The sequence below is a fragment of the Crocuta crocuta genome, unplaced genomic scaffold (genome assembly GCF_008692635.1).
Source record: "Crocuta crocuta isolate KB4526 unplaced genomic scaffold, BGI_CrCroc_1.0 scaffold452, whole genome shotgun sequence".
In the NCBI taxonomy this organism is placed as follows: Eukaryota; Metazoa; Chordata; class Mammalia; order Carnivora; family Hyaenidae; genus Crocuta; species Crocuta crocuta.
This window is the reverse complement of record NW_027528851.1, coordinates 158030-183860: the sequence shown is the minus strand read 5'-3', so window position 1 is coordinate 183860 and position 25831 is coordinate 158030. Positions and strand designations below refer to the sequence as shown.

Sequence of the window (25831 nt, the reverse complement as noted above, 5' to 3'; positions counted from 1 at the left end):
TTAGGTATTTACATAAATCTGTTAATTCAGAGCATTATATATGTGTGTGTGTGTGTGTGTGTATACATATGACTCTTTTGTGTATATAATATATACACACAAAATATATATATACACAAAGTAAATAAATAAGTAAATATATATATATATACACACACACAAAAAAGAGTCAAACCAAGAAATAGACTCTTACTAGAGGGAAGGTTGTGGAAGGATGGGTTAAATAGGTGATGGGGACCAAGGAGTGGACTTATCATGATGAGCAATGACTGATGTATGGAAGTGTTGGGTCACTATATTGTACACTTGAAACTAGTATTACATTGTATGTTAACTGGAATTTAAGTAAAAAAATATATATATATACATATATATATATACACATATATATGTACATATGTATATATATATATACACCTACAGTGAGATCCAAAACTTTATTCACATATTAAAGAGTTTATAAAACTGATGAAACTAAAACTCAGAGGTAGCCTTTCTAATAGCATTAGAATAAGTTTTATTTAATGGAATTTTATTATCTAGAAAGACAATCACTATAAAATGAACTCACTAAATGTAAAAGTGATAACTTTAAAATACAAATATGATTTTCAGTCATTCATGTACACATGCATGTATTTTTGACATAAATATTGGATGTCTGGTATGTTCCAGGAATAAAGTACTTTGAACACTTAGAACATATCAAAATTTATTATACATTCTAACTATTCTTGTATTAGAATTTTCATGTTAATATTTTTACTGATGTAGTTTTTTTCACTTTGGAGCACAAAGGCCATGATACAATGAAGGGAACTTAAGCTTTTTATTGATTTATAAAATTGACTGAATTACTTATGGTGTTTATGTACCTTTACCCACATGTTGCTTATATGACAAAAAAAGATATAAATAATAAGTGAAGATGATTTGTAAGGCTCTTACAGTAGAGTTTTATTTCCTTGGTCAGCCTTGAACCACTGACTGTCTCCATGTCCTGCCTGCCTCTGGCATGCTCCCTTTTTCCGGGATTCACAGAGTGGAAAGGTTCAGCCACCTTTCCTGCACCCTTCACCTCTCAGGAGTTTTATCAGAGTCTCTCCCAGTAGCATCAAGTCTCCACGGAAATGAAAAATAGCATTAACATTATTCCACAACCCTAGGAACAGTATCTGAAACTTAAATCTTGAGTCATACAATGTGACACCAAAAGGGAGAAGAGAATACTAAATTTACCTCGAAATGCTGTAATTTGCACTTTTCTTTGTGAGAGTGAAATAATAGCAACAGAAGATGAAAACAGGTTAAAATGCCACCAATAGCCAAATTCCACATATAGTTTGAAGATGGGAAATCATCTGAAGCTGGGAAGTCTGAATCCAAAGCCATGTTGCTCTTCAAATTCATTCTGAGAAGTAATCAGGGGGAAGAGTAGTATAACAGTGTAACAGAGCAGACACCATAAACAAGTTAGAGTGAAGAGAAGGTTAAGATAAATGAGAAGCATTCTAAGATTTGACTGATCATTTATCTGGTTAATTGGTTTCAAGCAGCACCCTGGAGACCAGTCAGTCATGACTGACTTTAAAAAAGCATTAGCTTTGTTTTCCTGATGTTTCAGTGTTACCCTGGGAGTATAAATTCTTAATAATCTTTATCTTCAAACATCTCCAAGGTCGCCTCCAACCTCCATTTTACTATTCCCTCTGTCAAGCAAAATAAATAAATAAACATCTGTAAATAAACCGTGTTGGGTGGAATCACACTGTATTTTTTTTTTTTTTTTAATTTTGGAAACAGTTGCTTCAAGGCAGTGAGTAACAACCATGTGTCAGAGAGGATTTAATGAGTAGTGATATTTTTTGTACACATCATGAGGGATCATTAAGTGATTTGGATGTTGGAGGTCATGAGAGTTAGCTTGTGCTTTGCCTATGGTGGCTCATACCAAATAGATCTCTGACTCCGCAGCTCAGAGCTTCTCAGAGGGTTACTGTCCTGAGGAGAGGCATCTCATCTCCATACTGTGAGAAACACTTTAACAGAGAAAAATCTAATACCTTTGATTCCAGATGTTGAGTTGACTCAAGCATGAAAACCAGGGCTTGGAAAGGATGTGGATATTTTTATGGCTGAAGAATGGAGAAGCCCATTAGAGACTGTTTACTTTGGGTCCTAGTCATGGTGTCCAAACAAAGTAGGTGAACAAAGAGCTTCAATGAAAGATTCAGGGTTCTAGAAAAAGGGAGGGAATGCAAGATAAATGGGATAATTATAAAACAAATACCAGTAAAGTTAAATCAATATATCATCATGTGGGTGATATCCTTAATATACTATTCATGTGAGGTAGGTTTTGTTCGCACCTTAGAAAGAAGAAGAGACAACTTGTTTTCCTTCTTTCCTTCTCAGCTCCCACTGGGCATGGAACCACTTCTCTGCTCTGTTCTCTAGAATTCAATCTTCTAAAATAACAGTAATAGTGGTGAGATTCTGTCAGTCATACAAATTTCTCTCTGTAAGCTTTTACAAATGCCTGCCAGTAACCCAGTGGCATTTCTACCATAAAATCTTAAGGCCAATCCATTTCCCTGCTTCCTTATTTTCTTGGTTTCAAATATATTTCTTATTGCCAATGGAAATAAAACCCAGAAATGAGAGAGCGATGGTATGACTTGTCTTTCTCAGTAAAGAGCTCCTAAAAGTGAACTTATACAGGATGAAGCAATTTTATAGAACAGTTAATCATCCCATCTTTCTAGCCACTTGGTCCAGTGATGATAAATTTTGTGGTTTTTATTAGTGGCTTCATGCCCAGATAGAATAAAAATCAAATGAAGACCATGGAATACCACACCGAGGCTGCTTTTTATTTTTTTTTTATTTTTTATTTTTTTAAATATTTTATTTATTTCTAGGAGAGAGAGAGACAGCATGAGCAGGGGAGGGTCAGAGAGAGAGGGAGTCACAGACTGAAACAGGCTCCAGGCTCTGAGCTGGCAGTCAGCACAGAGCCCGACGCGGGGCTCGAACCCACGAACCGCGAGATCATGACCTGAGCGAAAGTCGGACGCTTAACCGACTAAGCCACCCGGGCGCCCCGCGAGGCTGCTTTTTAAAAGCCCATGGGCAGAGGCTATCAATCACAATGCTTAGTTTCTTCTCTGTCTTTCAAGACGGGTAGGAATTTTTGCACCCTTGCTTTGTCTCTCAGTTGCTCAGGTCCCTGAAATCCAAGTCATGGGAGTGAATTAGTAGAACTGGTATGAGAGGTTTTTCATCAGTGGTGCCCATCTCTCAGTTTCTTTACACTACTATTGCCATGATCACTTTTTCACAACTTGTTTTTCACAAAGCAATTTGCACAACTTATGATGCATGTCACCCATCCTTGTATCCTCTCATGGGCATGTGTGGTAGCCACCCAGGCAGAACCTATTTGAAAGGGCTTAAAGTGTCAAAGTCAGCACAGTAAGAATTTGCATTTCCTGCATTCCAGGAGTAAAAATAAAATGTGGGGAAACTTTTCAAAATCAACACTAACGAATTTCTGTATACTGTTGGTCTTAATGCCAATTTTATTGACATCTAATTCACATACCAAACAATTTACCCACTTAAGTATCAGTTCAACGATTTTGGAAGAGATGTGGAACTATCATTGTCAATTTTAAAATATTTTCGTCACAGGGCACCTAGGTGGCTCAGTCGGTTAAGCGTCTGACTCCTGCTTTCAGCTCAGGTCATGATATACTGTTCATGAGTTCAAGACCCACATTGGGCTCTGAGCTGGCAGTTCAGAGCCTTCTTGCGATTTTCTTTCTGCCCCTCCTCCACTCGTGCTGTCTCTTTCTCAAAATAAATAAACAAAAAATAAATAAATAAAATACTTTCTTTGCCTTAAAAAGGAACTCCACACCCTAAGCAGTCATTCTCTTTCCCCCACCCACCCTGCTCCAGGCAGCTGCTAATCTGCTTTCTGGCTCTATAGATTTGCCTATTTCATACTTTCATATAAATGGAACAGTGTAGGTTTGTGACGGACTTCTTTCACTTAGTGTGGTATTATCAAGATTCATCCATATTGTAGTATGTGTCTGTACATCATTCTTTTTTTATCACTGAATGATATTCTCGTTGTAGGAATGTACATTTATCCATTCAGCAGAAGATCAGCAGAAGATATTTGGATTATTTCTACTTTTTTGCTTGTTATAAAAATTCTTCCATGAACATTTGTGTACAAGTTTTTTTTTACAGACACACATTTTCATTTCTCTTGGGTATGTATCAGCAAGTGGAATTGCTGGATCATATGGTCACTTTATGTTTCATGTTTTCAGGACCTTTCAGACTGTTTTTTCAAAGTTCCTGTATCATTTTTATATCCCCAGCACAGAGTATGATGGTTCTAATTTTTTCACATCTTCTTTAACACTTATTATTACCTGCATTTTTTATTATAACCATCCTAGTGGGTGTGAGGTGGTATCTTATTGTGGTTTGGATTTACATTTTTCTAGTGGTGAATGAGGGTGAAAATTCTTTCATTTGCTTTTGGGTGTTTGTGTATTTATTTTCTGGAGAAATGTCTATTCAGATCCTTTGCCCCTGAGTAAATTGGGTTGTCTTTTTATTACTGAATAATAAGAGTCCCTAACTACTTTGGATAAAACTCTTAACAGATATATGATTTGCATTTTTTTTCTCCCATTCTTTGGGTTTCCACTTTCTTGACAGTGTCTTTTGAAGCATAAAAGTGTTTAGATTTTTTATAATTTATTTACTTTGAGAGAGACAGAGAAAGCATGAGTGCGGGAGGGGCAGAGAGAGAGGGACATAGAGAATCTCAAGCAGGCCTCATGCTGTCAGTGCAGATCCCAGCATGGGGCTGGAACCCACGAACTATTAGATCATGACCTGAGCCAAAACCAAGAGTCAGATGCTTAATTGACTGAGCCACCTCAGTGCCTCAAACTGTTTAATTTTTAGGATATCCAGTTTATTTTTTTCTACCATTGCTTGTGCTTTTGCTGTTATAGCTAAGTGTAAGCTGTTTCTTTTTCTTATTAAATTGGTCCTAATGTGGCACATTTGATACAAGTGTAGACTCTTATGTCACAGTCTTATTTTGTAATTTTAACTCTTTAGGAAAAGTATTTAAACTCCCTCATCCTCAGTTACTCTACGAGAGGGAGATAATACTAGGGGTTCTGTTGCACTGTTGCAGGGATCAGATGAAATAATGTATGTGAAAAATCTAGCATTTTGCAGGGCTCTGGTAAAACTAGTAATGTTAGCTATTATGATTGTTATAATCCCAATAATAATAAACTCTAGTGCTCTGAAATTTAAACTGAAGCCAAGTAATTTACATAAAAAATGTAATAAGGTGTATTTGTAATTAGTATAGACCACATTGAATTTGGCCCCCATGAAAACCAGGTAAAGTAGTCATGGTAGTTGTTATTTCCAGCAACAGCAGCAGCTAAGACATCTAGAGCCTCTTCCAAGGTCACATGACTGGGAAATACTAGAGACAGGGTTAGAGTCTAGAGTTGTTTTTTTCTTCTTGCAATCACTAATTCAGTTTTTTCAGTAACAGATTTGCAATAGGAATCAGGTGACTGGAGTTTTGTAGTCTTCATGATGAAGTAGTATGTCAGACAACCATATCAGGGGAAAAAAGTAATTTTATGGAAAATTAATAATAGCATTGTGTGAGAATTATGCGTTAGAACACATTTGACTAGAAAGTTTATGTTAGATAGCCATAACAAGTAATGGATTATAACTCTATGTACCTTCTTTAATTAAAAACAACTTCCTCCTTATTTCCAAAGTTATACGTCCTCATAGTTAAACATTAGGTAATATAGATAAGCAAATAAAATCTTTCCTAACATTTCCTTAATATGTGTACATTCCTAATACACTTATATTTAGAAGTATTTATCAAAAGGGCAGATAGATTTTCTATTTAATGTTTGGATTCGTTAAGCATGAAGTTAAATTAATTTACATTAGGATGCCTGTATGGCTATGAGTTCTGGACTTCTAGAAGATTTTTCAGAATTGGCTCATGGTCTTTTGTTAAGCAGCAATTAATTATCTTTCCAGATTGTCTGAAATTCATGGGCTGCATTTACTTTACTGTTCACTCATCTAGAGAAAAAGAAAGAACTTATACAGTTCTCTTGGTAAAATTAGACCCTCATGAGTAATTAACTCTCAAACACAGGAATGGCTGATCTTTAGCAAAGCATATTCTTCCTAAAGGTGTTCAGGCTGACTCAAGTGGCTATTTGCCTATAAATTTACCATTTTATGGATAAGCAGCAGGTACTGTTTAAATGCATGTGGAATCAGAGGACAAGGACTCACTGACCTGACCCTCACCCTAATGCTACAACTTTGGGGTACATTCTTGAAGACTGCAAGTTTTACACAGGACTTTTGAGAGCCAGATACAACTACTTTCTCAAGTGTTATTTTCACTAAAATTCACTGAGAAAAATATATCTATGGGATAGCATTAAATCCAAGTTGATAAAACAACTGTGACATTCGAAGTATTATTTGTATGACTTCTTTTTCTTTAAATCCTTATAAAGATAAGAATGACTTCTGGTCTCAAATCAATCCATCCAATCATAGCCATTTATCAAAAAAGAAAAAACCCAATAACAACAAACAAACACAATAACAAAATCTACAAAGCAAAATGGTAGAGCTATGCTGCAGAAATTTGAGATTTATTATCACAGTGATTTCCCTTCTTTCCTTTGCCTGAACTTCCACAGTTCTTTCAATTAGGACTATCCAGATTATGTGGGTGAATTCCAACTCAGTGTAAATAAATTGGATGATGAAAAGCCTCTGGTGTATTTAAATTTATCTACACAAAACAGTGTAGACTCATTTCTGCTTAGTTCCTCAAGTATTATTTCATGCAAAAAGACTATTGGTCTTTGAGTGTATCAATTTGTCATTATTTGGGAGAAGTGTCCTGCAACAAGTGCTTATTGAATTTTCTATTTTATTTCATTTGGCCAATTAAAGAAAATGTAAAGGTAAATACTGAGGAAGCATGATTGTTTTATACAAAGAAAATTATTTTGAACTGAAAAGTTCTGACACTTGACCTTCATCTTAAATTCTAGCACATGAAAATGTCAGATGTCTCTGTTGGATTAATAAAAGCCAAATGTCAAGTGGAAAAATGATTATAAGCTTTAATTATGTGGTTTTGGGGGATAGGTTTTATGAAAATCAAGGCTTTAATAATGGCCATGATTGAAAAATTTTCATTCTAAGAAAGTATAAGTCTATAAAAAATTGAAAGTATTATCTTAATAAATGAAACTAAAACAAATTTCTTCTGTGTGTGTTTTTTTAAAACGAACTGATAGTATCTTTCCTCAATAAAATCTGAAGTGTCTTATAGTTAAGTGAATAGAACAGTGTATCTGGGTACTAGACTCTTTCCCCCCCGCCAAATCACTTTACAACTTTTAAATTATAAAGAACTACTTACCTTAGGCATGTCTGTTACCCACTAAGTAATGATTAGCTAGTTTCTGTTAGAAATAGCCAGAATTTTGGAAACTGTCACACTTTCTAAGTAGATCATTTTTTAGGTCCACTGTCACTATACAGTGACTGGTTATGGACAAAGGAGGATAAGGTTAGTTGGAGATGAGAGGAAGAGATGGTGGGAACAAATTCAAAGAGGAGAAGGAACAGGATTTATTGCATTTGGTTATTCTAGGCACACCTGCTTTGCTTCCAGAACCACTTGGAGACTCTTTGATTTCTAAAGAAAGAAATAATGGAAGTAGAAATCCTCACTGGGCATTCTTAAATTCTATTCAAAGTATGTTTAACCTACTCAGGATTATTCAAAAGGAGTGGTGGCTGGAGTTTACAGTAGCTAATATTTCTTAGAGTGTCTAAGTGTAGTTATCTGGGGGAATTTTTTGTTTTCTTTTGCCTTTGTTTTTATATTTCTAAAATACAAAATAAGAGAACTTGTTGGGGCAGAAATTTCATTCAGTGTTATCGGTTTAAACTCACAGAATGAACTTTTTCTCTAGGGTAACTCTCCTGATTGCTAGGCAGCCTAAGGTCACTTGAGTTTAGTTTTTATAATTTGCTTTAAGCCAAGTTTCTATTTCAGGATACAAATATGGGTTTACTCTGGTAAACTTATCAGGAAACATTACATTTTATTAATAATTGTGAATGGCTAACTTGAGTTTAAATACTACCTAATATATTTGGCTTGATGATGCTAGACTATGGAACCCTGGATAATCAAACCTAGATATCAAGGTGTAACATGCCCAAGGTATAAAATGGGCACAGACTACACAGGAAGCTTTTTATAGAGGCAGCCCATAAAAGTGTTACTTTAAAGTAAGCTGGAAACTCATTTATCAAAATAGTCGTCAGGCCTTTGACCAAAAGATGTAGGTTTTAATTTTTTGAAAGAGATGAAAAGATTTATTTTTTTTACTTTCCTACAATTTCCTTAACAATATTTGGAATTTACAGATAGTAAAGTTCTGTTTATTTGTAAATTTAGTATCATAATTTAATAATTTCAAACATACTGAACATGTAATATTTATAGATAGATGGAGTATATTTTCTTTTTTACTAAACCTTCTGTAGGGCCCTTCCTTTCTGTTTCCAATGCCATTACGCTTGTCCCAAATCTTTCAACCATCTGGCAGTCAGTGATCTTCTGCCACTGGCACTTTCTGGCTGTACAGATAGTTAACCTTTTTAGGAAATTTTTGAGCTGCATGTTAAGTACAACTAGAATTAGAAATTAAATGGTATAAACTTATAATTAAGTTACATTAAAACAAAGCTAATAAGAACTCAAAAGTTGGGACGCCTGGGTCGCTCAGTCGGTTAAGTGTCTGACTTTGTTTGGCTCAAGTAATGATTTCATGGTTCGTGGGTTTGAGTCTCACATCAGGCTCTGTACTGTCAGCTCAGAGCCTGGAGCCTCCTTTGCATTCTGTGTCTCCCTCTCACTCTCTGCCGTCCTCTGCTCATACTCTGTCTCTCAAAAATAAATAAATGTTGAAAAACCAAGTATCAAATTCCATCTATGTTGGAGACCAGGTCACATGGATATTTACATTTGTCCCTTTTCTCTTTGTTTTAGTTGGACCAGCCCAATTTTGAAGAAAGGGTACAGACAGCGCCTGGAATTGTCAGACATATATCACATCTCTTCTGCTGATTCTGCTGACAATCTATCTGAAAAATTGGAAAGGTACATTCATACACACTGTCCATTAGTTGAAGAGAGAAATTAATACAATTAATTATTATTAATTATTAATATTAATACTCTAGAGAATAGAGAACTAACATTTTAGATATCTTAATTCTTAAAATGACATATTTAAAACAAGAGCATCTTATTTTCTTGCTGAAATCTTGATCAATTAAAAATTAAACAATGAAGGGTTGAAAAGCTAACCATTTTCCTGATAAATGACTTTTTTTTCTGAAAAATAATTCTGAAACATCTGTCTTTAAAGAACATTAAGTAGGTTTTGTGAAGACTAAAGTAACATCTATGAAGCAAATTGTGTCTGTTGGCCTCCCAAATCTTAATATATGAATACAAATGTACATACTTGGAAATCTTAAGGTAATGGCTATTGAATATCAAAGAAATGTAAAACTTTCATATTTTTGAGTATGTATTGAATGCTAGGTAAAGTATCTCCTCTCAGATCTTGGAGGAAAGCGTCATTATCTTTATCTTGCAGAGAGCACATAGAGGCTTGGAGAGATGATGGAATTTTCCAGCTAATGACTTGACAGAGCCCCAATTCTAATGCAGATCTGTACTTGTGGCCTCCCCAGATTCAGTGCTTCCCATAGATAAGTCCTCAGGGTTCCCCGTTCTAAGAGTATTACTTAGAATCCTTTTGATTGCCGATGACATAAACCCAATTAATTGGCTTAAGTAAATAGAGGGAATTTGTTGGCTCCTGTATTCTACCTGTGTGAAGGGGCCAAGGTAGAGAACTGGCCTTACAGACTCAGTGCAACCAGAGACTCAAATGCCACTTAGTGGCATTTGCTTGTGCTGGTTTTATTCTCTCAGACCAGATTCCTCCATGCAGTGGGTCCTTAGAACTCTTTGCTCAGATCTTTACAAACCACAGATAAAAGAGCCCTTTGTCCTTGGCCAAATGTGAAAAATCCTAGACTCTAGACCTTAGACCAAAGGAAAAAAAGAAAGAAAAGGAAAAGAAAAAAGAAAAAGTAGCTACTAAATTATTGCCTCAAAATAAAAAAGTTGAGACTCATAATTTGTGTATCTTATTTTCATTAAACTAATTTCCCTGTAAAAAATATTTTCAAGGCAAAGTAAGATATTCAGCCTTATTTTTCTTGATTTTATTCAAAGAATTAGGTTAGTGGGAATAATAGATTCATATTTCCAAGATCAAGGACCAATTCCTGTTACTGAGCACTTAGTGTGTATAAGTGCCATGAAAACAAGGATATTTTTGCTGGTTGGTTGGTTTGGTTTATTTATGATGTATCCCAAGTGCCTAGAATTGGCACATGTTCAATAAATATTTGCTAAATGAATGATAATTGAATGTGTAATGACCAACGTTATATGAAAACCTGTAACACTGTTGCAGAGATAAAATGTGTAAACACAATACAGTGTAGGTATACTAGCAATTTCATAGTAAAGCAGTAGATAATGAATATCTAAATTCTGAATAGATACTGAGGGAAAGATTAATCAAGGAAGGGCTAGGTTAAAAAAAATGTGTACACCAGATACATTTTTATTTATGGCCGTATAGAGGACACCTGAATTTGTAGGATTATCTGGCCTAAGATTTTTTTTCCTGTTTTTATTGTATTCCCCATATCAATTCAATTAAAAAGATACCTTTTTTTTTTTTTTTCAATTCAACAACTCTGGGCCAGCATAAGTCTATGAATTTTATTTGTATGTCTTTTCACCCTGTTTATTTTTTAAATAAAATTGTTATTTAGAATTTATTGAAACATTTTGGAAGAGTGACATACCATTTATATATAGTACTTTGTACCTCTGCACCCTTGGGAAGTGACCTGGCCCCACATTTCATAACTTCCTTGTGACAAAGGTCCTTCGATGGTTACCATGTAATTGAGGCACACTGGCCCATCTGGCTCAGTTTGTGGCTGTGGCATTGAACCCTCTATATCACTCCTATGTGCAAACTGCACACCCATTCCATGAGAAGCTACAAACTTGATAAGCATAGAGCTTCTTGCTTTATGATTTAACTCTCAGTGTTTGGAATTCTTACTGCATCTCTTATGGTGCTGCTGAAATCACACCACCGCCTCTCCCTGCTAATTCCTCTTGGGCTATAAATTGTTCAAATCGCATCCATTAAAATAAATTCTCCCACCTTGCCTTTCCTTAGGTTGCAGCTACATTTTTTTCCTTCTTCTTTTTTCACAGCTAACATTTCTCTGCTCTCCTTATCTCTCCACTTCACTTTTCCTTTTCATCTCAGCTTTCTGAAATATGGTTTTCACATCTACCATGTTGCCAAAATCACATTGATCAGGGTCGCGAGAGGTCTCTTAATGTTAAATAAAATGGCATCTTCCTATGACTTCCTGCTGACCTCTTCTTCCCACCTTGAAACCATATGTATGATCTATGTACTGCCTCTCTTTCCTGACTTTCTCATCTGACCCATTCTTTCTTTGAAAGAGAGGTTGGGGATGCCTGGGTGGCTTAGTTGGTTAAACGCCCAACTTTGGCTCAGATCGTGATCTCATGGTTCATGAGTTTGAGCCCTTGTTGGGCTCTGTGCTGACAGCTCGCAGTCTGGAGCCTGCTTTGGATTCTGTGCCTCCCTGTCTTCTACCCCTCCCCTGCTCACACTCTGTCTCTGTGTCTCTCAAAAATAAATAAACATTTTAAAATAAATAAATAAATAAATAAAAATAAAAACAAAGCCCTTTATTTTTTATTTTTTTTCTTTCATAGTTTATTGTCAAGTTGGTTTCCATATGACACCCAGTGCTTATCCCCACAAGTGCCCATCCCTCCTCCCATGCCCATCACCTCCCTCCCCCTCTCCCCCACCCCCATCAGCCCTCAGTTTGTTCTCAGTTTTCAAGAGTAAAAGCCCTTTAGACAAGCTCTTCTAATGTTAAATTACAGAAAAAATGACCTAACTTTTTATGTTGTTGTTTTTTGACAGCTCAATTTTGTAAAACCTACTACAGTTCATAAACAAGTAAAGATCAAAAGGTGAAGGGGAAGAAAGTTACATTTTTGTTTATTTTTCACTCTGTCCCAAGCATAGTAATGTATATTCATGAGTCATACTTCACTTGTCCACCTCTTGCACTGCTTTAAGAAGCCCAAGACCTTTCTTTAATACATATAATCTGGCTTTGTCATGAAGTCAACTCTTTGAAAACTGATATATGGTGAAGCATCAAATTCTGCCAAATATCTGACTGAGTGTTGGTGTTGGAAGGTCTCCACAAGGATTTTTTTTGTTTTGTCTTTTTAGTCACTTGTGTTAATCTCCTTGAATGTCTTTGTGAGAATAAAACTATGTTAAGGGAAATAAAACAACTCAAATATTTGCACATGCAACTTATTGGTCCCACTTTTTATTCTTTTGCAGAGAATGGGACAGAGAGTTGGCATCAAAGAAGAACCCCAAACTCATTAATGCCCTTCGACGATGCTTTTTCTGGAGATTTATGTTCTATGGAATCTTATTATATTTAGGGGTAAGGATCTCATTTGTAAATTCATTATAGATAATAAGTATGTTCATTGTTATTATTTTATTAATCTAAAGTAATTATATTCATTTTATGACTAGGGTAATCTGATGTTCAGGTAAGAGGACTAATTCAACTCCAAATACAAAGAAAACACTAAAACTCTAGTAGAGACAAGTAAAAATGAATTAAGATGTCCTGAAACACAGGTGGCAACCTGCAATTTAAAATGGATTCAGCGGGGGCGCCTGGGTGGCTTAGTCGGTTGAGCGTCCTACTTTCGCTTAGGTCATGATCTCGCGGTTTGTGGGTTCGAGCCCTGCGTCGGGCTCTGTGCTGACTGCCAGCTCAGAGCCTGGAGCCTGTTTCAGTCTGTGACTCCCTCTCTCTCTGACCCTCCCCTGCTCACGCTGTCTCTCTCTCTCCTAGAAATAAATAAAAATATTTAAAAAAATAAATAAATAAAATGGATTCAGCATTAAAAAAAATTTAAAGAAAAAAAAGGACGGGGGGAGGGGGCGCCTGGGTGTCTCAGTCAGTTAAGTGTCTGACTTCATCTCAGGTCGTGATCTCGCAGTTTGTGAATTTGAGCCCTACATCGGTCTCTGTCCTGACAGCTCAGGGCTAGAGCCTGCTTTGGATTCTGTGTCTCCCTCTCTCTGTCCCTCCCTGACCCCTCAAAAAAAAAATAAACATTAAAAATGTTTTTAAAAATAAATTGGGTTCAACAATAAATAAATAAGTTCAGTAAAAGTAAATTTCTTTTAAAATATTCATTTTCTATTATGATCCCAAATCACATTATCTTACTAGTACAGGAGATTGTTGATGCTTTTTTTTTCTGTATTTTACAGTAGGATTTCAAGACACATTGTCAGAATTAGGCCAAATTTAGCCAATTATTCATATGAATAAATGTAATATTTTGAAATCATACCTGCATGCATGCTGAATTTCCAGGAAAAATAGCAAAATTTAAAGTTTGGCAGTGAGGTACTCTTGCAGAATATTTTCTCAATCTCCTGTGTTTTCATCAGTGGGAAGAGAACTCTGTACCTGAAAGTCCCTGGCTTTAAATGCAGTCTGGGATGCTTGCCAGCTGCTATTAAATGTGACTCAAATCTATTACTTTTTACATCACCGCAGCAGCATTTCAAATCCTTATTTGTAACCTGTAAAAGGCATGACAAGTTGAAAACTTATTTAGCCTTTCTTTAAGTTAAAGGCTATGCCCAGTATTTGCTTTGGGATAAGTACCATCTTGATTCACATATATTGTATTCGTATTAATCTCCATGTATTACAGAGTTAGCAGTGCTGTAGTGTCAAGTTCCATGTTTTTAAGGATTTGTAGTTTGTACATACCATGAAAAATACATTTAAAAATTATCTTAACAAAGATGGTCACATTTAGGTCCAAAATGTTTTGTAATGCTCTTGACAATCACCTGGAAAAATTCTTCTGGCTTTTGAATTGATCTGTCATCCATCCACCCATCCATCCATCTATCCATCCGTTTATATCTATCCATCTGTCAATGTATCTGTCCATTTATCTGTCTATCTGTCTCTCTGTCTATTCCTATAGAAACCTACAACAGTTTGGAGGAGGGAAATATCTTATTCATAAATATGAGTAAGGCAGCTCAAGAATTAATTATCTTTTAAGATGACTTTGAGATGATTTTTCTCAGTGAGGTACTCACGACTTTGGGAAACACTTTTATCCACAGCTTCTGGCTCTATTTGACTTGATTAAAAAATATTTGTTAGTTGTTTTAATGACTATAGTGTGTGTATTTGAGTTGTGGTATAGAAGTACAATTCCCTCTGATCAAATATAAAAATGTAACATTCTCAGTAAGTTATTGTTGATTGAAGTGAATGACACTTCAAACAATTGTTATGTCATGGTTGAGATTGTGGTGAATCTGAAAATTCTCTTCAGTCATTGTCTCCATCACACAGTTTCCACTGATTAATACTGAGTAATATTACATCCTAATGATTGAGCCCCTTTTATGCTCTGCCTGGCCTGTGAAATAATTTATTCAGCAGCATCGAAGTTTCATGAGAACAAAAGCACTCACTTAAATGTGAAAGTTAAGGTGATACACGAACATATTTATCAAATGGGTTTTTTTTGATCATGTGTACAAAACCAAAGGAAACAAAAAACCCAGCATGATATAGTTTACTATTTATTACATTTAATATTTATTGTACCTAATCTATTCAAGATTCAGCATTAAGCCCTTTATGCAGATTGTATTACTGAATTCTTCTGTTAACTCCATGGATCAGATGTTATTATCTTTTATAAACAGAGAAGGAAATTATGAAACTTCCCAGAGGTACACATATGGTAGATTTGAGTGATAGGTCTCTTTAGCCCTAAAGACTATGATCCTTCCACAATATCAGATTATAATTGTTACATAATTATATTTGTAATGATTGCATTTAGGTCCTCAACAGAATGATGTCTCCAGTAACCAGTCTTGGGTCTGCCGAGTTTTCTTTGCATCTTCCCAGGAGACACAGGTTAACATAAGCTTAAAGGCTGAGGATTCTTCGAGGGTCACTTCAGGGGCAAATCTGAAGAAAGTTCTCAGTAGGAAACAGGATAGGGGAACCAACTAGAATATTTTCCCTTACTTATACTCCAGAAGGAACTGTGTCAAATCTACCCAAGGGCCAGTATCGTTAAGGGTCAAACTTATAAACAAAATTAAGGGGTAGAAGAATGGCATCGGTGTGGAGAAGGACTTATTCTTAAACTTCTCAAGCTTAAACATATCCCCACAAAGGGAATCTTAAGGGTTTTCGTGGTGTATTAATTACCCATGAGTAGGAGTGAGGGATGAGGGAGTGAGGGTTAGCTCCAGCTAACCTGAGCCCTGGACTGCAGGTGTGGGACTGTCAGCATATTGGAAGGGCAAAGTTTACTTCCTCCAGCTTACCTACTACTGATAACCAACAGAATACTGGTGAGGAAAAGAACTGATGGGAAAAGCAGGGGAAATGTGTGCGGTGGGAAGGCATGGAGAGGAAAATTTACATGGCAATGGTACAGGTGTGGTGAGACTGGAGGTTTCTCACACTTGTCACAGAGAAAAGGCCTTGCTAAGGTTGTGAAGTTTTAAGTAGTGAAAATGTTAAACACTGTAAGTCTTAAAGACTTAATAACCATGTGGTCATTAAGATGAGTGTTGCTTTTCAGCATACCTAATCTCTTTTCTCTATTCTTTTTGTAACTTACAGAAGAAAGACGGGTAGAAAATGTAGTCATTATTATCTCTACCTTTTGAAACAGCTTATACCAATGCCTTAATAGTCATGGTATTCTTTTTGGGTATGTTTTTTTCCTCTGCGTGCATCAGCTTGGGGATTTTTCAATCCATTAAATGAGTGAGCATTCTTAAAATTGCTAGAACACTACTTTTGCTAAAAGGTGGATGTGCTTTCAAAATGTCCTGTACACTCTTAGTCCCTCTAAATCAAGATAATTGTGATATAAAGAGTATTCGGTTGTTTTTAGGACTGATAGAAAAAGTGCTGTAAGATTTGCTCTTGACTGTGAAAGGTTAAGAAAAAAAGGAAATGCCATCATCTAGGAGCTTGTCTCTCTACAATGGCTGATGTAATTTTAAATCATATTAGCTATGGCCTCTCATCATTAACGATGTACTTGTTTTTTCTCCATCTGACTCAGCAGCCAGATACAACATGGTCTTTCACATTTAAGACTCCTAGCAGAGAAGGGAAACTGGCTGTTGAAAAACTGAGCATGAGAGTCAGTTAAGGATAGTGAGAAGCAAGCCAACTGTGGGGAGTACTGTAAGCAGATTGCTGAGAGAATATTGTTATCCCTTCTTGATTCCTAGTCAGCTCTGGGCATGTTGCCATCATCAAAGTGAGATGCATGTCAGTACAACTTGGGTCAAACCTCTTATATTCATTAAACCCCAAGAAGGTTAAGGACATAAAGGTGAAGTCCTAGTTCTCAAGTCCTAGAGTTCTCAAGTCCTGTGGTCTATATTGCCAAAGATCTTTGTCTCAGCTTTTTTTTATTGTTTATTTATTGATTTTTGAGGGAGGGAGGGAGGAAGAGAGAGAGAGAGAGCGAGCGAGCATGTGCAAGTTGGGGAGGAACAGATAGGCAGGGAGAGAGGGAATCCTGAGTAGGCTTCATACTCCGCATGGAGCCTGATTCAGAGCTCTATTTTAGAATTGTGAGATCATGACCTGAGCCAAAATCAAGAGATGCTTAACTGACTGAGCCACCCAGGCACCCCTGATACTTATGTTTTGACAGAAATTGAATAGGCACTTGAATACAAGTCTACTGCTAAGGAAGGAAGAGTGTTTTGGGTAATTCTGCCCACAGATGGTCCCTGACGTAGGCTCTGACTTATGTATGTCTTTTTCACATGACTGGCTACTTAAGGACAGCTATCTCCAGCAAATCCCCTTCTTCTAGATGTCTGTTAAGGTAGGTACTCTTTCTCCTCTTCCTTCCCATCCCTACCTCTCCCCATATGTAGCGGCTTCTCTAACACCAGCAGTGACTTGCATGGTGTATTCCCTAAAGTCACCCTATATTCAATTTCTACTCGCTACTAGAACCCTCATCTCTAACACACACTTCCTTGTGCCGTTTACCTGAATGAAGGCAATCTACATCCTCCCTCAGCCCTGTGACAAGAGTTGGAAGTTCTTTGGCTTTAGACTTCTTTGAAACATAAGGAATTTCTGTATTACTCTTTAAAGTATCCAGTCCCACCCCAGATAATGTGATTTGAGATGGGTCCTGGGATAATAGTAGGCTCATTTAAGTTCCCAGGTGATTCTAATTCAGGTAGATAAGGGCCAACATTATCACTAAATGCATCTGACTTTTGCTAGAATGGCCCACATTGAGATAGTGTTTTAGTTGGAATTTTTCTTAATGATAATACAAAAAAATTGAAAAGCATATAAAAATGAGTATTAACTCTTTTAATGACAGAAGAACAGGGTTTCTCAAACTTTAAGATGCATACCAGTGACCCAGGGATCTAGGCTAAGATGCAGTTTCCAATTTAGGAGGTTTCTGGTGAGACCTTGAAATTCTGCATTTCTAAAAACTCTCAGGTGAAGGCTTAGCAGGGTTGTGGGAGAAGAGAAAGCCTTGGTAGAAGGAATATTTGTGAAAAGAGAAGTAGGCAGATTCATCAGGGCCAAGGAGCCCTTGAATAAGTGATGAGAATCCCACTGAGAGGAAAAAAATAGCTAAGGGTTTATTGGGAAATCCCAAAGTAACTAGTGTTAACTCTCCGTGTCTTCCACCGGCGCCACTCTCAGGACTCCACTGGAGGGAAGCAAATGACAGGAGTCATGGAGAGGGCAAAGATATGGCTAAGAGACACTCTATTTCTCTTCCAAGATTGCAGCAGAGGCAGATTCTACATCTTTTTCTGTAGAAAATTTGTCACACAGGTTGGTTGGGTTTTTATGTATAATTTGAGCAAAATGGTGTTCCAAGAGCATTTAGTTGTATATATATTTTGAAGGCTATCCTAGGAATCCAGTGCCATGTCCAGTAGTATACTGTATCTAAAACCAAATGCATCTCCTGTTCTTCCACATGAAATTTTGGAACAAAATTGATTTGTAAATTAGGAATTATTTGTGATCATATTTTTTATTATGGAAAAAATTAATGTTTCCTTATTTTTGAGAGAGAGACAGGGCATGAGCAGGAGAGGGTCAGAGAGAGAGGGAGATACAGAATCTGAAACAGGCTCCAGAGAGAGAGGGAGATACAGAATCTGAAACAGGCTCCAGGCTCTGAGCTGTCAGCACAGTGCCCAAAGCAGGGCTTGAACTCAAGAATAGCGAGATCATGACCTGGTCCAAAGTTGGATGCTTAACTGACTAAGCCAGGTGCCCCTGTGATCATTTTTTTAAAGACTTAAACTGAATATGAGGGCATCTAGGACTTCCATTCCTGATAGGAACATGGTACATTTTTAGCTCTTGTAGCTAACAGGTATCCAATAGTAACTAATGAATAAAATATGGTTAAATAAAGTAAAATATAAGTGATGAACTCAAGTATGTATTTTCTTTTCAAAGAGGGTTTTTTTTTTTTCTTAACTCCCCAAGGACTTGCTCATGCCCTGTTGCCACAGGTTTGTTTTATGATCTTTGGGCAAATCAAAGAACTTGCCTGGATCTCAGTTTCCTTGGTATACAGTAAAAGAGGCTATAGTAAAGTATATAATGACTATGAGTTCTTCAAACTTTTAAATTAAATTATATGTCCATGATATTGTTCGTAGAAAAGTGGCGTTTATCTTAAATCACAGTGATCTAAACTTATAAGTTGATTTGCTAAGTTGATGTTAAACTAATCATGATCTTTGCACTAATGGTCAGTTGAGAGAGAAACAGGTCATGTTATAACATTTCCATTTCGATTTATGGTTATGAATAAAGAGAAAGTCTTTGCAGTCAAATGTTTGGTTCAAAGCCCAGGTTTGCCACTTAATAGCTGTGTGACACTGGGCAAATTATTTAAACTTGAATAAATCCTGGTACATAGCAAATGCTTCATAAATGATAGCTATTACTGGGGCTCCTGTGTGGCCCAGTTGGTTGAGTGTCCGAATTCAGTTCAGGTTATGATCTCAAGGTTCATAAATTTGAATCCCGTATCAGGCTCACTGCTGTCAGTGCAGAGCCCACTTCAGATGCTCTGTCTCCCTCTCTCTCTGCCCCTCCCCCACTTGCATTTTCTCTCTCTCTTTCTCTCTCTCTCTCTCTCAAAAATAAATAAACATTAAAAAATAAAAATAATAGGGTACCTGTGTAGCTCAGTCATTTGTTAGTGTATATCTGTGGGTATGTTTACTTTCTTTTATGTTTCCATATGCATGTTTTCTTCTTATCACTTATTAATTATCATAAGTCATATGAAATATACTATCCAAAATTGTATTATTCTTTTAAATATTTTTATGATTATGAAAGTAATCAGATAATTACTGATAAATTTGATGTTCATCCTTCTAGTTTTTTTCCCATGGGAATAGAGTATATACTTTATTAAGGAAGAGGGATCATTGCTTTATATAATGTGTTATAAATCTGCTTCTCTTCTTAATGTATTGTGAATGCCTTTTATGTCATTAGATGATTTTTTACCTAGTCACCCTGTTGTTTAATAAATCATGTGGCTATATCATACCATAATTTATCAGTTTCCCATTGTTAAGTATTTATATTGCTTCTAATTTTCATGATTGTAAACAGCCCTTCAGTGCACATCCCTTTAAAAGCTAATTTTAGCAGAATTCCTGATTATCAAATTGCCTTCCAGAAAAAATGTACTATTTTACTTTCTTGCTACTAAAGTACAAAAATTTAGCCCTCACCAATAATAGGTGTTATCATTTTAAAAATTTCCAAATTGGTCAGTGAGAAAGAATATAATTTTTCCTTGCATTACTTTTGGTTTCTAGTGAGTTTAAACAGTTTTTGTATATTAATTAAGCATTTATATTTCTTTTTGTGTATGTAATTGCCTTTTCAAGTTTTTGTCTATTTACTATTTGTCTTTTTCTTAATTGATAATGAGAGAATATTTCCCTCAGCTTATCATTAGTTTCTAGTGAGTTTTTATCTCTTATTTTCTTAATAATTAGAAGTTTTAACTTTTAGGGCACCTAGGTAGCTTAGTTTGTTAAGCGTCTGCTCAGGTCATGATCTCACAGCTCATGAGTTGGGCTGCATTGAGCTCTGCTGACAGCTCAGAGCCTGGAGCCTACTGTAGATTCTTGGTCTTCCTCTCTCTCTGCCTCTCTCCTACTTGAATTCTGTCTCTCTCTTTCTCTCAAAAATAAACCTTAAAAAAATTTAAAAACAAAAAAAGTTGTAACTTTTAAAAATTTGCTGCCAAATCTATATACCTTTTACTTTGTTTTCTACTTTTGTTATCAGACATTTTTAAGAGCCCTTCCTACCCAAATATTTATATGTCTAGTATTTCAGCTTTTACATGTAAATACCTAATGCATTTGTAATTTATTTTGGTATATGTTTGAAATAGAAATCTAATTTTAAAAAATGAGTATCTAGTTTCCTCATCATTTATTGCATAATATAGCCTTTCTCCACTGAATTAAAATAACATATTTTTATTAAGATTTTAAAATACATGTTAGTAATGTTTATAAATATTTTAAGGTATATGTATATTAATTTTTGGTATTTATAATGTCTCTTGTTATATTATTATATTATATGTTATAATATAAATTGTTATATAAATGGGATACATATTTAATTGATTATTATGCTTGGTATATAGAAATTTATTTTCTTAGTATTATTATTTCTTAAGCCTCTGCCTATGAAACTCTTGATTCACTTAAATTTGTTAGATAGATGGTCATAGTCTATGCTGATAATGATACTTTTCATTTCTTCATAATACCCTTGATCATTTCTCTTGTTGAGTTTGATTAGCTAAAAGTTCCAGAAAAATGTTAAATTTTCTAATAATCAGTATTCCTATTGTTTGTATTTGCGTGGCCCTCAAGGTAATGCTTTTAGTTTTATTAATTCATTTATTAAGATGAGTTTATTAAGTGCTGATTGTTGTTTTGAAGGAAATTTTTTTCTTTATACTCAAGTATAGTGAGAACATTTATCAGAAACTGGTATTGAAGTTTTATCAGATTTCATTACAGTTGTTACTGAGATAATCATAGGATCTTCTATAGTCTATTGGATTCTATTGATTTCTTAATATTGAGCAATCTTCTCAATATTTCTCAAATAATATTCTAGTATTCCTGGGATAAAGACATACAAAATATATCATAGAGAAGTTGACATGATGATGATGGTGAGGAATTTAGTGACTACACACCATAGAAAATAATGGAGCCTTAGAAGTTCTTCAACTAATCATGTACTTGTATCAGAAAAAATAACTATGCTTTGGATTTAGGAGTCTAATTTTTAAAGCAAATATTTAGCCAACTGTAAACCCAGTCTTAATGGAAAATTAAATCAAAGTAAATGTGGTGTTGACATCTGTCTCTGAAGAGCAACATACTATAGAAAAATTCTATAGAATAAAATACTGATCTAAAAGTAATTTTGAGGATGAAATATTGCCACTGTAAGCACACACCATGAAAAATGTTACTTGTAATGCAGATAAATTCAGACCTATATTTTCAAATCCAAGATTTATTTTGACTTTATTTTCCTGGTGTAAGGAGTTATTCTGAAATAAAATTATCTCTGCTTATGAAAGTCTGACATGGGTCTATGAAACTTAAAAGAAATAGAGCATCACTTGCACAGACTGCAGTAATTTAGAAGCAACCTATCCACCCAGTGTTAGACAATGGGACAATATAACCTAATGTATTCAAGGATGTCATCTTGAATGGCATGTAGAACATATGTGGTAGATATACAAGGATCAATGGAAATAAATGTTGAAAACACAGTGTTAAGTAAAGAATAGTTGCAAACAGGATAGTATCATACCATTTATATAAATTTAAAACCTCAGAACCAATTCTTTCTATATATTCTAAAGGTGGATACATGTGTAATAAAAGTACAAATCATATACAATATGATGCACATCAACAAATGGTAATTTCTGCACTTCTTAAAAATTTTTTTTTAAATTTTTATTTATTTCTGGGAGAGAGACAGCACGAGCAGGGGAGGGTCAGAGAGAGAGGGAGACACAGAATCCAAAACCATCTCCAGGCTCTGAGCTGTCAGCACAGAGCCCCACGTGGGGCTTGAACCCACGAATGGTGAGATCATGACCTGAGCTGAAGTTGGACACTTAACTGACTGAGCCACCCAGGCGCCGCTGCACTTCTTTACTTTTTAAAAAACAAATGCTCTTCAGCAGATAGAGCAAACTATTAACATGTTATATGCAGATAGGTTAGTGATTTTCTTTTCCATACTCGTCTGTCTGAATACAGGTTTGAATATGGCTAATGTGAGATGAGAAAACTACAACCCTACTTTGTGATTAGTCTGGAAACTTTTAAAAAATGTTTGACCCATTTCTTATATTCAGAGCCTTAGTCTACATAGTTCATTTGAAATAAAATACTGAATATAAAGTATAGAATGAGCAGCTACTGATCAATCAATGACAGCTCTATATAGGTTAGGATTCCTAATGGGGATGAACTTAATAGAAAAAGGCATTTTCATTTGTTGAGAATAAGAGGGCTTGTGGTATTGGGCATTTGCAGTTTAGAAAAGAGATTGTAGAGAAAGGGGAAAAAGAAACACTATAAGGGTTGAAGGGGAGTAAACTGAACAATGCTGTGGTACCAGTCTGGCTGGAAAATATACCTTTGAAATGGAATCAGTTAGCCTAACATCACTAAGTCCTTGCAGGGTTTAACCTCAGGTTCCCATTTTACTGGTCCATCCTAAAACAAGACCGGGGAGTTTTTGTGTCTTTCTCTGTTGAAAACAACTTAATAAGACGGAGAAGAGTTAGACTTCTTGTATTCAGATCTCTTCCTATATATTCAGGAGGAGTGGTAATGGATTTGATGGACAATTTGATTTAGTAGTTAACTGAGGACCCTGATTAGATGCATTTGGAAAATACAACTTTGGTCCTTCAGTGTTAATCACAGGCCTTTGAAGAGTTGATGAATCATTGGAAACTGGCCTGAGGCTGAAGCTGCTGTAACACTGCTTCCCTGAAGTCCATACCCATTCTAGACTAGGAAGGGCATGAGACCAGATGTGGAAGTGGCTGAATTTAAATGCCACCAGTGCCTGCATGCTCCTTCCTCCTGTTGCCAGCTCCTCTTTATGTGGTTGCCTTGAGAAGCTGTGTTCATTCTGGAAAAAATGCCACTACTCCAAGCACTTTCTAAAGTTCTATTTTGAAGTCACATCAGGTCACTTGGTGTCTTTGGCCTTAGTTTCTTCATCCGCAAAATGGAAATAATAATGCTACTCTGAATCTTAAAACTGTCGTGAAAATCAAATGACAATAGTTCATAAACTTTTCAGTGCTATGTACATATTACTGATTAATACATCATTCCAGAAACCACACCTTTACTCTATGGCCACTATTCACTTTTCAGTCAAAAATACCTTATACATAAACCTGTCTCCAAATGATTTTGCTCTAACCAAAAATCAAATCTTATTTCAAAGTATAACAATGAAAATAACATCAAGAGTTTTACATATGATGGAGCCCTCTGTGTTAGCCCATTTTAAATCCTTCTCTAGAGATGAAAATTTTTTTGTTGAAATTGTGGGGCCGTTTTATACAAAGGAAATGAAATCTAATTTCTTGGTTTTTCCTCTTTTCAGGAAGTCACCAAATCAGTCCAGCCACTCTTACTGGGAAGAATCATAGCTTCCTATGATCCAGATAACAAGGCAGAACGCTCCATTGCGATTTACCTAGCCATAGGCTTATGCCTTCTCTTTGTCATGAGGACGTTGCTCTTGCACCCAGCCATTTTTGGCCTTCATCACATTGGAATGCAGATAAGAATAGCTATGTTTAGTTTGATTTATAAGAAGGTAATGCTTTCTTGCATAGTCTCCATGCTACATGCAACATGTTTTAAATGTCATGTTGATACACATAAGGGATAAGTACTGAAATCAATTGTGTATGCCTGTTAACTAAATGGCAGCATTAATTAATGTTTCTAATTTTCCTTGGTAATTAATTCAGTTCATTTCAGCTAATAATTAGTGAGCATCTTCTGTAAACTCCCTAAGTTATGGATTTCATTTTTTAACACTAGTCATGTCATCATGTTTTGGAGTCTATGGCTCCCCATTAAAATGATACTTGCCATCTGTGTAAAAGTCAGTGACAAAATGTCATCTTGTGGTAAAATGCCGTATATCTTTACATTCAGTAACAAGAGTATAGTATGTAATTGTTATTGATAATCCAAACAATAACAGTTCCTGCTTTTAATTAGTTGTGACACAGTAATTTTGTCATCTTTTGAATCCTGCAAATTAAACATTTTTTTAACAGCGCATGCACTACAACCATAAGAACCTTCTCTACTTTTCTGTATGCATTATCCAGACAAGAGTTCGAGTTGCAGAAGCATGATTTAGGTGAATGCAGATGAAGACTTCCTACCTTACAAACACAATTTAATATCATTTCAGTGACATGTGCTTTCCAGGCCATGTGTGATTGCTTGGGTCTACCAAGTCTTTACGGTAAAGGTATTTTAGGTGAATCATTTGGGTATTGCTTTACCCACCTCCTCTTTTTCTTCCCCCATGTAAAAACTTTATATACTTGGCTTGTAAGAGACTGGATCTGAAATTACCTCTGCAAATAACCCATAACACTTCCTTAATATATATGCAAGGTCAGTTGTGTCATAAAACCTTGATAATTATACTGTATTGTTCAAAACAGACTTTTATGAATGCACATGAAAAAAAATAGAGTCCACAGTTTAGTCAGATCACCTCAGCTCCAATATCATCAGTTTAACCAAGTACCAGGAAAATACAAGTAGTAAATCAACAAAAATTTTGTTTTGATCCAGAAATTTTATTTAAGTCATTAAATCATTAGGTATTATTTGGAAGGTAGAATTGCATAGCAAGGATATCAAAGAAGGCTCAATTCAGTTTAAAAATATTTATTGAAAGTGCATATTATTATAATTGTAAGTAATAGGGGTGAACATAAATAAGCTTCTAAGTTAACTAGGTATATTATCTCATTTGATCTTCTCCAAAACTCTGTGTTAAGAACCATTATACCTGTTTTATGGATAAAATATTTTACAAAACTAAGACCTAAAAGGTATAGAGAGCTATGCAAAAGCTTCAAAGCTTCTGAAATGGGTAAATTATAGTCCTTGAAATGGAGGTTTTTCCAAAAATGAGAGGGGAAAAGTACTGGGAAAATAAAAGAAGGTGAATTGTATTATATAGGAGGAGAAAGGTATGAAGTACTCCGGGC

At 35.5% G+C, this 25831-nt stretch overlaps 1 protein-coding gene across 1 annotated transcript in view; it reads left to right on the top strand.

The window, feature by feature from the left end:
- The window catches only part of CFTR (CF transmembrane conductance regulator), a 164685-nt gene that overhangs the window by 9100 nt on the left and 129754 nt on the right, over positions 1–25831 (top strand). The window contains exons 2-4 of the mRNA XM_077756020.1: positions 9185–9295; positions 12705–12813; positions 24190–24405. Coding sequence (XP_077612146.1) covers positions 9185–9295; positions 12705–12813; positions 24190–24405 — 436 coding nt within the window. The remainder of the gene's footprint in view (positions 1–9184; positions 9296–12704; positions 12814–24189; positions 24406–25831) is intronic.